Source organism: Apodemus sylvaticus, chromosome 13 (genome assembly GCF_947179515.1).
Source record: "Apodemus sylvaticus chromosome 13, mApoSyl1.1, whole genome shotgun sequence".
In the NCBI taxonomy this organism is placed as follows: Eukaryota; Metazoa; Chordata; class Mammalia; order Rodentia; family Muridae; genus Apodemus; species Apodemus sylvaticus.
In genome coordinates this window covers 2,723,065-2,736,422 of record NC_067484.1, presented here as the reverse complement: position 1 = coordinate 2,736,422, position 13,358 = coordinate 2,723,065, and the positions used below count along the sequence as shown (strand labels likewise).

At 40.2% G+C, this 13,358-nt stretch overlaps 1 protein-coding gene across 1 annotated transcript; it reads right to left on the bottom strand.

The window, feature by feature from the left end:
• Positions 1 to 1,358: 1,358 nt before the first annotated feature.
• On the bottom strand, positions 1,359 to 7,166 carry LOC127664130 (zinc finger and SCAN domain containing protein 4F-like). Its single transcript, XM_052155999.1, has 3 exons — positions 6,688 to 7,166; positions 3,207 to 3,761; positions 1,359 to 1,403 (listed from the first exon to the last, which is right to left on the bottom strand). Exons 1-3 carry the CDS (start codon positions 7,081 to 7,083, stop codon positions 1,359 to 1,361), a joined length of 996 nt encoding a protein of 331 aa, XP_052011959.1. The 5' UTR covers positions 7,084 to 7,166.
• Positions 7,167 to 13,358: the final 6,192 nt, after the last annotated feature.

The window sequence follows — 13,358 nt, the reverse complement described above, 5'->3', positions numbered from 1 at the left end:
GGAAGCTGATTTATCTGTCTAAAGGGTGGTGTGGGCATCACCACCCTCTTGTTTGATCTGCCTAGGATTTCCTCTTGGAGCTGTTGTACAGATAGAGGTGACATTGGTAAAATACCAAGCAGATTTCTCATGTGTTCTATGGGTTTCAATTTCAATATAAATCAAAACAGTATGTCAGTGCCTCTTAAGAACCGCATTAAAGTCAGAACGGGAACGCTCCCTCGTGTGGTTTCCTCTCACCGTGGAGGTGATGCAGCTCTGTTCAACACGAAGTACTTGTGTTATGAGGATGCGCGCACTCCAGGGGACCAGATGATCACATGCAAAACCGAGTTTTTTCCTCGCATAAACAAAAATTTTTCTAGAAAAAGTTATTATAAATTAAGTATGTTAGTAATGTAACTCCGCCGGAGAAGGGAAGGGGCCAGAGATGTATTTTCTTGAAGAGATATATACAAGAAGCATAATTTCACACAATTAAAATATTTTGATGCACCTTCTAGAAAGTGGATGTTACCGGACTCATGAAGATCGACATCAGAGTAAAATTAACCAAGTGTGCCTCAGGGCTGTGGTGGCAGGTTTTAGTTACTTTTTAACTTAGAGTATATTAACTGTACATACTGAGGGGTTACAACATGGTGTTTTCACATGTGTGCAGTATGTGTCTGTGTCACATTCATCTCCGCAGTGTTTCATCCATGTTCCCGTCTGCCGCTCTCTGGAGCTTCTCCTCATCTCAGAAATTCCTATTTGACTCCGATTCACATCATAGAAAAGGTAACATTGGCCTTTCCGGGGCTAATTTTCTTAAGGTAACCTCCATTTCCGTAACATTGAGACGGTTTTCAAACCAATGGTGATATGTGGAGGATTGTAGTGTCTACATGTGAGAAAAACAGTTTGGAGCTGGCTCAGAGGTTAAAGGAATGTCGCCATCACCTAGAAGATCCCGGGTTTATTTTCAGCATTCAATAGCTGCTCAAAACTATGAGTAATTTCACTCGTAAGGGGTCCAATGCCATCTTCTGATATTTTCAGGTATTTTATGCATAGGGTATAGACATTCATGCAGGAAATATACCCATACATATAAAATAAAATTGAAGGTGTGTACATACACACACACACACACACACACACATTCCTGAGCCATCATGTCTTCTTTCTGCCTTTTAATTTTTCATCTTCATTTACATATTGTTTAATTTCATGCAAAATGTTTGTATAAATTTGAATAAATCTATTATTTCTATAGATAAATTTATTTGAAATTTTTCACATTATTGAATAGTAAAGTCTGTAATGAAGATGCTACGATCAAATGACTAGTGAGCACTCCACACTGAAGAAGTCAGTTACTGGAAGCTTAGTGCTTCCATACGATTTACTGTCTTAGCATCCTATGACAGATAAAAAGATTCCGCATAGTTGGAAATAAAAGGGAGAACAGGGCTCATGCCCCATTTGAAGGTAGCGTTATCGTTTAATACAACAGGGTAAAACAGGCTGAAACTTAACTTCCTATTGCTAATGACACCAAAGGGACAAAATGTGAGAAAGCATATTTCTAGAAATATAAATACGCCTAACTCAGTGAAGAAACGTCTAAAATTTTGTTCTTTATGGAATTAGATTTTCTCTATTATTTAAATGGAAAGTAATAGATGTTTCCTAAAGATGAATATGTTCACTAGATGCAATGTCATAAGCCTTAATCCTAGCACCCAAGAGGCATAGGCAGAGACAGATAGACCAATGAATTTGAGGCGAACCTGGATTACCAAGTCATTTATAGAAAAGCTAGGCTACATGCAAAGAAACCCTTTCTTATGTCGCTGTGATACAGAAAATACTTACAACTAAATTTGAAAAACAACCTAAAATATAAAACAAATGAGGAATGGATTCACACTTGGATAAATTTCCTATAAACAACTCAGAAATGTCCAAACTTTATGCAAAATTAAACACATCCTCCAAAATTAAGAAAATACAATGGGGGATGCAGGTCAAACTGGCAAGGCGAGGTAACATTCTGTGTAGATCAGGTAATAGTCAAAACAAAATAAGACAAAAGCAGGAGATCTGATGTATCCATAGACACATAAAACAGGAAGTGCAAATATATACACTCAAGCACAAACACATAAAATAATTTTTGAAAGGCAGATCTAGAGGCAGAGACATTTGTCAGATTTCAACATCCTAACAACTGTGGAGACCAAAGACAAAAGGATTTGTATGCTCTTTGGGGTCACCTTACCTGGAGAACAAATTGTTAAAAATGACTGTCTCAAATGAGGTAGAAAGTAAGACACAATAGCCCCACACACTGGCACCCATCCACACACAGGACACATAAAAGCACAAGAAACAATGCACAGTAGAAACAGAACCATCAACATTTATTTACTACTGGAAAATCAGATAACAGCCAGTATTTAGGCACTTGAAAAAATTTGGTGAACAAACTGACAAAAACTTCATGTTTACCCTCACATGCCAGTGGCATGGACAGCATATGGAAGGAATAATCTGAATGTTAAATGAAAGAGCTTAACTGGCTAACTCCCTAACAGGCTTCTAATGTGCAGATGAGACCCTGAGGCTGAATCCCTGCTCACCCGGAGGTGTGAGCGCTTCATTCTGATTTGTGGAACTTCCTGAGGTGACTGTGGTATGTGGATGACTGGCAGAAGGTGCTATCACACAGGGAGCAGGAGTATGGCTTCTCTCCTGTGTGGATCCTCTCATGAGCCTGCAGGTTGGTCTTGTATCGGAAGGCCCTTCCACAGGCATCGCATGTGAAAGGCTTCCCTGCCTTGTGTATGACCTCATGAACTCGAAGTTCCAAGACTTGGTGAAAGCCTGTCTGGCACACCTTACAGAAGAATGGCCTCTCCTTCTTGTGTGTTTTCGGGTGGATGGAGAGGTTGCAGGGATATTTGATGGTTCTGGGACATTCCTCGAATTTGTATGGTTTGGGTCTCTCTGGAGTCTCTCTTGGTTACCCTTAAAGGTGGAATTTGCCTCATGATTCTGGAAAAGAGGGACAGACTTAGGGGTAGATTGCTCTGGCCTGCAGAGGAAGCCTGGGACCTCCATAGGGACAACTCCAGGAGAAGCTGTACAGAGTACTGCTCTCCCTGGATAATGAAAATGGAATCTCCCTCACTTGTGAGACGAATAACCCTGCCACTCACATCAGTAGCATTGTAGCCATCTCCAGTCTCCTCAGACTGCTCAGTGAGGGAGAGAAACACTGGCTGTACCTCCATAAGGACCTCTTCAGAAGAAGGTGCCCTCAGGGACACTTCCTGGGACCAGGAAGTATCTTGAGTTACTCTTCTGGAAACCTGTGGGACTCCATAAGAAACATCCCTGTCTTCAAACTCCTGATATTGCACTCTCTGGAAGGTGCAAAGGGAATCCCTCACAGTTCCAGCACTATTAACACCGTCACTTCCAACACTAGTGTTCCAAGGGGGTTGGCAGCCATCGTCTGTATTTTCATGTCCTGTGACAAATAAGACAATTGATAAAACTGTACACAAGTAGAGAATCACACGGCAGCCCTCTTCTGTCCAGCCTGACTCCCCTGCTGCCAAGAACACATCTTTGGGGATCTCCAAGAGTGCCCTTGTGTTCTCTTGTGTGGGAGATGTTGCTACCTTCTGTTGCTCCAAATGTGCGATGACTTCTTTTAAGGGCATGTTCTCAGAAAAGAGGGCTTCCTGCCCGTGCATGGCTACATGGACCTGTAAACAAAGCCAGTGACCACCGTGAGCCTCTGCTGTAGTCTCTAGCCTCTGGGCAGTGAAGGAGCAGCGCTACTCCATCTTAAGGTTAGGAACCTTATTACAAGGTCAAAATAGAATCATTGCATTTTTGGTTTTTTTGTAAAACTTGAATTTGATCATATCTTGGCCCATTTTCTGAAATTTGACTAGTTCTGAAGCCTATACTCTTACTATGAGCTGTATGAGCTGACCTCCACCCTGACAAGTTTTGAAATGTTCAGACAAATTCCTATATAAACAATCCCCCCCACCTCCCCTTACACCATCAGTTTTTAGAGGGATATAAACCCCACTGTCTGTTGGTTCACTGTGATTTTCTCAAAGCCAACCTGTGAGAAACAGCCTTGTCTGACATAAAACAGGGCTTGCTTAATTCATGCAAAAGTTTGTGTGATTGTCTTTACCCTCATACTGTCATGAACTTAACTATAGGTAATTGTAACTTTCAGTCTGGAATCCTCGGGATCTCTATGCACACTCTGTAGTAGATACCACATTGGTGACTTGGCCTCAGACAGACAGGTGGCTCCTTCTCAAAGGCCACTTAAGAGAGATGGCCCTGTGTGAGAGAGAATATCAGTGTGGGGGACAGTCTCCACTGGCATTCCTTCAGTGGGTCAAAGGCGGGTAACTGTTATATTCATTTAGCGTCCCCAGGGTCTCCATGTTAACTGCACAGTGGATGCCCCTGTAACGTCCTAGCCTCAGACAGGCAATGGTTAGTCCTGTCCTGGAACTTTGTGATGCTCCATAGTCATTCTGAAGTAGCTGAGGCTTTCCCACCTCCAGCCATTGGTCCTTAAGTGGCCGCTCCCTATCAGTCACTTCACTTTTCTGTGTGAGTAGGCTTTCTTTTAACACTTATATGTTTTTTGTCCCTCCCATGACACTGTTGCCCTAAACAATTATCCTTGACCAAAGATGTCCTTATCAAGAAAGCTTTAATTTGAAAAAGGGGGAGGTTTTATTTATTTATTTATTATTGAACTCTTAAACCAAAATCACACCTGTCTGAATCAAGTCCTACACCTACACTGTCTGACTAGGACGCACTCTGCTGCCGCTCTGAGGAACAAGACTGTTTGCTTGGAGTTTAGATTCAACCATGAAATTCTTAATATAAAACAAAGCTCAAGTGTGGACAAGGAATAAAACCAACTGCAAGGAGAACTCAAACAGTGGAGATGGGAAAGTCCCCATACCTATGAAAGGGATCATGTTTTAGACCCAAGTTCTTGGCCAGCCTGGGCTACACTACAAAACCATACTTCAAATGGGAAAACAAAAACAAAAACCTAGAAACAAACTGAAACCAAAACTAAAATACATAAAACGAAAGAAGTGATTTGCATAGCAATGACATCATACAATGTGTGAGGTTTCATTTCTAATGTGTGTGTGTTTGTGTGTATATATATATATATATATATATATATATATATATATATATACATATATATATGTATATGTATATATATATACAAACATTAGATACACAAATATATGTGTATATATACATATATATTCACACACATTATAACATTAGATACACATATATATTTGTCCCAATGTATATATATATATATTTGTCCCTCCCATTGACTACTAGCCCTAGACAAGTATCCTTGATCACAGATGTTCTTAACAAGAAAACTTTAATTTGGAACCCCCTGGATCTCAAAATTAAAATTGAAAATTTTCTCCACCTTGGTAATTTTTATCACTGACTGAGAAATACACAAATCCAGCCACTAGAAGAAGATTCAATGTATTTACATTCACATTACATCTTTCAAGGTTTGAAAATTTGAAATGAAGTACCAGTATTCGTTAAGGCATTTCTTATGAAACTGACACTGTTGTGAATGGATGTGACAGCGCTAGATCAATATGAGAGTCCTTGCTCAGCTGTTGTGCACCTCAGTTTTCTGGATAGGACATCTAACTGGCGAGCATTAGCCAATCTGGAAAGCAAGGTAGTCACTTGACTACCCAGAGTCTGCCTTGTACATACAGGGACTGAAAGACCAAATCTTCTGGGTTCAGACTGTAGCTTAGAGAGGCTAACCTAAGGTTATACTCAAGTTAACAAACAGGCTGGTAACTAGCAGCGGTTTCCAGGCTACCCCCAAATAATACCTGCATCTAGCACCAGTTTCCAGGTTATTCCCCAACAATTTTGCCACCCCAGGCTACAAGTCCGGCCCTGACACTTCACTTCCTAATGTCTATCAATCAGGAGAAAAACAGAAGTGTTGTTTATGGTTTAGGTCTCAGTACCAGCCAACCATGTTAAAGGCCATAATGGCCCCCCAGTCAGATGTATACCAGACTAGAGACCCCTTTCTTGCCTCTATAAATGCTTGCCTAAAATTAGGCTCAGAGCTCCAACTTCCTGCTGTGTCTCGAAGTCAAGGTTGAATAAAAATACTCTAATGCAGTTGCATTACATATAGCTCTCAGTGTGCTTTTGAGGTTCACAAACTTTTCATGGTACAACAGGATCAGAGAGTAGTGCTGAGAGTCAAGAGATAAGATGTGAGCTAAGATTCCAACACAGTTCTCACAATTAGAATATGACTGAGCCATCCTCCAGACAGAAGGCATTTCCTCTAAAACCCTTAAATTCTTGTCCAAATGTCAATGCCACAGTCTCTCTGAAACAATGTAACTATACTACATTTAATTAGAACCATCAATCATTTGGTGGTAACCTTTCTGATTTATTCATGCTAATTTAGAGTACTGCAAATTCCAACATGTAATGATTTGTAAGGTGGAACAATCTCCCTAGCAACAAAATCTGCAACTTCCTAGAACTTTTTCCTATTATAAGTGACTGCATTTCCTCCCCACATAACCATTTCTTACCCCAGGAACTCACCATGACAGGAGGCTTCAAGTACTCATCAGTCAGACCCTCCATGAATCTCCTCATGTTTCTGCCACTGGATTTCCACTTCTCTGTCAAAGCAAACTTGTCCTTGCAGTGCCCAGTGAGGAGAAACTGCTCCAAGACCAGTTGAGAAATCATCTGCTCCTTGCTCTGCTTCTCTGGCTGCAACCAGGAGGTGAACATCGCCCAGAGTGTTTGCAGCTCCTGCTTTGCCAGGGAGCCATGGTTGTTTGGAGAAACACTGACCTGAGATCTTGCTGAGTGAGAGATGTCTTCTCCCAACTGCATAGCAGAAGCCTGGGTTGAAATAAACTCTGCGTAGTCTAATTCAAAGTCATTTGATGATGATGTGGACCTAAAGGTTTCTCTGAACTGTGAAGTCATTGTGATGAGAATCCTCAGAAAAATTCAACTATGGCAATTTGGCGTTTGTCTTCTTACTTGAGGCCTGGTTCAACAATTGGTGAATCTGTAAAAGATATAAAGAAAAAAGAGAAGAGACAAGTGAAGTAAAAGTTCAGCTGAGCTTTCTCGATTTCTGTCACAGTGGGTTTACTAGCTACCTGACAATTGCCTTACTACATCAGAAAAAAAATCAAACAAAATACTGGAGAGATACCTGCCCTACTGATTGATCACAGTTGGAATCCTATGTCAGACTCAGCGCTGTGTCTCTAGTGCAATGCTTGATGCTTCCCGTGGGCAGAACACATCTTATCACACATAGTATGTCACTGTGCTCAAAGGGGACAGTGCACTCTGGAAGGGAGTGTCAAGACTGGCGTTTATCTCAGACTTCTGAGCCTGGGCTTTCACATGTGGCTCGTCCTAAAATTGTTAAATTATCATCATTTCTGGAGAATTTTGGACCCCAGATACTTCAAGGAAAAAGGCCAAACCCTTGCAAGTGGACTGAGACAGTACCAGAGACCTTCTTGAATATGTCTCTGAATCACAAAGAAAAGGCAGAGGTTGAACAGGGCTCATCTTTGTAAGCAGAGATAGGCTTGTATAATTTGTTCCTGTACCAATGAGTTTAATGCTATTCCCAACTTTCTACTCTTTTAGAGTTGGTGTATCTGGTTTTATATTGAGGTCCTTTATTCCTCTGGACTTGAGTTTTGTGCAGGGTGATAAATATGAAACTATTTGCATTTTTCTACCTATAGAAATACAGTTAGGCCAGCATCATTTTCTGAAGATGTTTTCTTCTTTCCATTGTATTGTTTTGCCCTCTTTGCAAAAATCAAGTGTCTATAGGTGTGTGGCTTTGTTTCAGAGTCTTAAATTTGATTCCATTTATCAATCTGTCGTTGCTATACCAATTCCTTGCCATGTCACTATTATTGCTCTGTAGTACATCCTGAGTTCAGGGAAGGTGATACCTCCAGATGTGTTTTTATTGTTTACCGTTCTTTATTTTTTTCAGCGTCTATATTTATTTATTTATTTTTCCATTTTTTAATTTTCTATATTCTTTGTTTACATTCCAAATGATTTCCCCTCTCCCAGTTCCCCCCTCCCCATATATCCCATTCCACCCATTCTCCAATCACCTCCCTCCTTTTTCTCTGTCCTGCTACTTCCCAACAATGCAAGATCAAGCCTTTCCAGGAACAGGGCCCTCTCCTTACTTCTTCATGAAAGTCATTTGTTATGCTAATTGTGCCTTGGGTATTCATAGCTTCTGGGCTAATTAATATCCACTTACCAGAGATTGCATTTCATGTGTATTATTTTGTGATTGGGTTACCTCACTTAGGATGGTATTTTCCAGTTCCAACCATTTGCCTAAAAGTTTCTTGAATTTATTGTTTTTAATTGTTGAGTAGTATTCCATTGTGTAAATATACCGCATTTTCTGTATCCATTCCTCCATTGAGGTACATCTAGGTTCTTTCCAGCTTCTGGCTATTATAAATAAGGCTTCTATGAACATAATGGAGTATGTGTCCTTATTGCATGCTGGGGAATCCTCTGGGTATATGCTCAGGAGAGGTATAGCAGGATTCTCCAGAAGTGTCATGTCCAGTTTTCTGAGGAACCGCCAGACTGATTTCCATAGTGGTTATACCATCTTACAAATCCACCAGCAGTGGAGGAGTGTTCCTCTTTCTCCACATCCTCACCAACACCTGCTGTCTCCTTAGTTTTTAATCTTAGCCATTCTGACTGGTGTGGGGTGAAATCTCAGGGTTGTTTTGATTTGCATTTCCCTAATGACTAATGATGCTGAGCATTTCTTAAGGTACTTCTTTGACATCCAAATTTCTTCAGGTGAAAATTCATTGTTTAGATCTCTACCCCATTTTTTAATAGGGTTATTTGGTTCCTTGGGGTCTAACTTCTTGAGTTCTTTGTATATACTGGATATTAGCCCTCTATCCGATGTAGGGTTGGTGAAGATCTGTTCCCAATTTGTTGGTTGCTGTTTTGTCCTTTAGACAGTATCCTTTGCCTTACAGAAACTTTGTAATTTTATGAGGCTCCATTTGTCAATTCTTGATCTTAGAGTTGATTTTATAACTGGCCACTTTGCTGAAGTTATCAGCTATAAAAGGTCTCTGGTGGAGTTTTTTGGGTCACTTAAGAATACTATTATATCATCTGCAAATAGTGGTAATTTGAATTCTTCCTTTCCAATTTGTATACCTTTGACCTCCTTATGTTGTCTAATTGCTCTAGCTAGAACTTCAAGTACTATATTGAAAAGATATGAAGAGAGGGGGCACCTTTGTCTAGTCCCTGATTTTAGTGGGATTGCTTCAAGTTTCTCTCCATTAGTTTGATGTTGGCTACTGGTTTGCTGTATATTGCTTTAACTATGTTTAACTATGGACCTTGAATTCCTGTTCTTTCCAAAACGTTTAGCATGAAAGGATGCTGAATTTTGTTAAATGCTTTTTCAGCATCTAATGAAATGATCATATTGTTTTTTGATTTGAGTTTGTTTATGTAATGGATTGCATTGATGGATTTCCTTATACTGAACCATCCCTGCATCCCTGGGATGAAGCCTACTTGATCATGGTGGATGATCGTTTTGAAGTGTTCTTGGATTCAGTGGGCAAGAATTTTATTTAGTATTTTTGCATCGATATTCATAAGGGAAATTGGCCTGAAGTTCTCTTTCTATTTTGGATCTTTGTGTGGTTTTGGTATCAGCATAATTGTGGCTTTGTAGAACAAGTTGGGTAGTGTTCCTTCTGTTTCTATTTTGTGGAATAGTTTGAAGAGTATTGGTGCTAAGTCTTTTTTGAAGGTCTGATAGAATTCTGCATTGAAGCCATCTGGTCCCATGCTTTTTTTGGTTGGGAGACTTTCTATGACCCCTTTTATTTCTTTCGGGGTTATGGGACTGTTTAGATGATCTATTCGATCCTGATTTAGTTTTGGTGTTTGATATCTGTCTAGGAAACTGTCCATTTCCTCCAGATTCTCCAGTTGTGTTGAGTATAGGCTTTTGTAGTAGGATCTGATGATTTTTTTTGAATTTCCTGTTTCTGTTGTTATATCTCCCCTTTCATTTCTAAGTTTGTTAATCTGGATACTGTCTCTGTGCCCTTTCGTTAGTCTGGCTAAGAATTTATCTATCTTGTTGATTTTTTTCAAAGAACCAGCTCCTGGTTTTGTTGACTCTGTATGGTTATCTTTGTTTCTACTTGATTGATTTTAGCCCTGAGTTTGATGATTTCCTGATTTCTACTCCTCCTGTGTGAATTGGCTTCTTTTTGTTCCAGGGCTTTCAGGTGCATTGTTAAGCTGTTAGTATATGCTCTCTCCATTTTCTTTTTAGAGGCATTCAGGGCTATGAGTTTTCCTCTTAGCACTGCTTTCATTGTGTCTCATATATTTGGGTTTGTTGTGTCTTCGTTTTCATTAAATTCTAAAAAGTCTTTAATTTCTTTCTTTCTTTCTCCCTTCACCAAGGTATCATTGAGTAGAGTATTGTTCAGTTTCCATGTGCATGTGGGCTTTTCTGTTGTTTTTGTTGCTATTGAAGACCAGTTTTACTCCATAGTGATCTGATAGGAGGCATGGGATTATTTTCAATCTTCTTATATTTGTTGAGGTCTGTCTTGTGACCAATTATATGATCAGTTTTGGAGAAGGTAATATGAGGTGCTGAGAAAAAGGTATATTCTTTTGCTTTAGGGTGAAATGTTATATATATATATATATATCTGTTAAATCTAACTGGTCCAAAGCTTCAATTAGTTTCACTGTGTCCCTGTTCAGTTTCTGTTTTCCGGATTGGTCCATTGAGGAAAGCGCAGTGTTGAAGTCACCCACAATTATTGTGTTAGGTGCAATGTGTGCTTTGAGCTTTAGTAAAGTTTCTTTTATGAATGAGGGTGCCCTTGAATTTGGAGCATGGATGTTCAGGATTGAGAGTTCTTCTTGGTGGATTTTTCCTTTGACCAGCAAGAAGTGTCCCTCAGTGTTTCTTTTGATGACATTAGGTTGAAAGTCAATTTTATCTGATATTAGAATGGCTACTTTGGCCTGTTTTCTGAGACCATTTGCTTGTAAAATTGTCTCCCAGCCTTTTACTCTAAGATAGTGTTAGTGTTAGTCTTTGACACTGAGGTGTGTTTCCTGTATGCCCCCTGTGAGGCTATATGGCTATTTCTGCAACACTGGATGGCTGGGTTTCCCCTGTTACAGATTGCTAATGCGCTGCCCTCCTCTTGGGTGTCCCTGCAGCCCTAGTATGCCTTGCCCCAGGTTGTCTGAGTGAACCAGGGGGTGCCCGTTTGCTCCTTCAGTGAGTGCTGATGGTCTATGCTGCTGCGGGACCTTTTCTGAGTGCTGGTCACTCTACTGGGCAGCCCATCTCCCAACCAGGTTGGTGCATGTGGGCTTTCTGTTGCTTTTTTGAAGACCATTTTTACTCCATAGTGATCTGATAGGAGGCATGGGATTATTTTAAGTCTTCTTATATTTGTTGAGGTCTGTCTTGTGACCAATTATATGGTCGATTTTGGAGAAGGTACCATGAGGTGCTGAGAAAAAGGTATATTCTTTTGCTTTAGGATAGAATGTTCTATATATATATGTTAAATCTAATTGGTCCAAAGCTTCAATTAGTTTCATTGTGTCCTTGTTTAGTTTCTGTTTTCCTGATCGGTCCATTGAGGAAAGGGCAGTGTTGAAGTCACCCACAATTATTGTGTTAGGTGCAATGTGTGCTTTGAGCTTTAATAAAGTTTCTTTTTGAATGAGGGTGCCCTTGCATTTGGAGCATATATGTTCAGGATTAAGAGTTCTTCTTGGTGGATTTTTCCTTTGACCAGCAAGAAGTGTCCCTCAGAGTCTCTTTTGATGACTTTGTGTTGAAAGTCAATTTTATCTGATATTAAAATGGCTACTCCAGCTTGTTTTCTGAGACCATTTGCTTGTAAAATTGTCTTCCAGCCTTTTACTCTAAGATAGTGTTTGTCTTTGACACTGAGTTGTGTCTCCTGCATGCAGCAAAATGTAGGATTCTGTTTACGTATCCAGTCTGTTAGCCTATGTCTTTTTATTGGAGAATTGAGTCTATTGATGTTAAGAGATATTAAGGAATAGTGATTGTGTTTCCTGTTTCAGGACTTCTGCCTGTTGATCTATGTTTTCCTGTATTTCTTTAAGTGATTTTTTGCATTTCCTCTTTATGGGCTTCTATCTGTTGACCCCATATTCTCCTGTATGTCTTTAAGCATTTTTTTTGTGTTTCCTTTTTAAGGGCTTATATCTTTTGACTCATGTTATCCTATATTTCTTTAAGGGAGTATTTATGTCCTTCTTGAACTCCTCTAGCAGCATCATGAGATGCAATTTTGAATCCAGGTCTTGCTTTTCTGGTGTGTTGGGGTATCCAGGACTTGCTGTTTTTGGAGAACTTGGTTCAGATGGTGCCATGTTGCCTTGTTTTCTGTTGGTGATATTCTTGCATTTGCCTTTTGCCATCTGGTTATCTCTGGTATTAGCTGGTGTTATTGTCTCTGACTGTGGCTTATCTGTGCTTCTGGGAGACCCATTCTCTCTATATATACTAGTATGTAGGTACTCCTGAATGACCAGCTCTTTTGTGGTTGTATTTGGGTATGTAGGTCTGTGGCCCCAATCAACTTCTGGATTCAGGCAGTAATTGGAAGACTCTTGTCCCAGCCTCTTGTGACATCAGGGTTTCCAGCTGCTTCCTCTGAGCAGCAAGAGTGGTCCTACCTGTGCTGCCCAGCCTTTCTGTACTACTGAGTGGCTAGCCACCTCTGTGATTCACTTGGATATGGTACATGGTGGCAGAGTGTGGCCCCAAGCTGGAAAAGGAAACCAGAGGGTTTCTACCAGAAGGTTCTGGTTGTGATCCGCTGATGAGGGTGGTTCTACCTGTGCAGGCAGGCCCCTCTGCGCTCCTTGGTGGATTGCTACCTTACTGCACCATGTGGAGATGGTGTGCTGTGGCAGAGGACGGTCCCATGCCAGAGACAGAAACTGGAAGGCCAACGTAATATGTTCTTAAGCCTATTCAGGAAAACAGCTGTGTATCATAAACCAATTTCAAGTAATTTCAGAGCCAAATAACCCCAAATAAGAAGCAACACATTTAACCACCCATAAAAGTTAGTCCACAAACTTTCATAGATTACAACATACAGTTTTTAACACTATTGCTC

Excerpts from the sequence above, each read along its gene's own strand:
- LOC127664130 (XM_052155999.1), bottom strand. The coding sequence starts at position 7,083 with ATGACTTCACAGTTCAGAGAAACCTTTAGGTCCACATCATCATCAAAT. Across the intron at positions 3,762-6,687 it reads ACTTGAAGCCTCCTGTCATG|GTCCATGTAGCCATGCACGG; the intron begins GTGAGTTCCTGG and ends CTTTGTTTACAG. Across the intron at positions 1,404-3,206 it reads ATGGCTACAATGCTACTGAT|GATGCTAAGACAGTAAATCG; the intron begins GTGAGTGGCAGG and ends TATCTGTCATAG.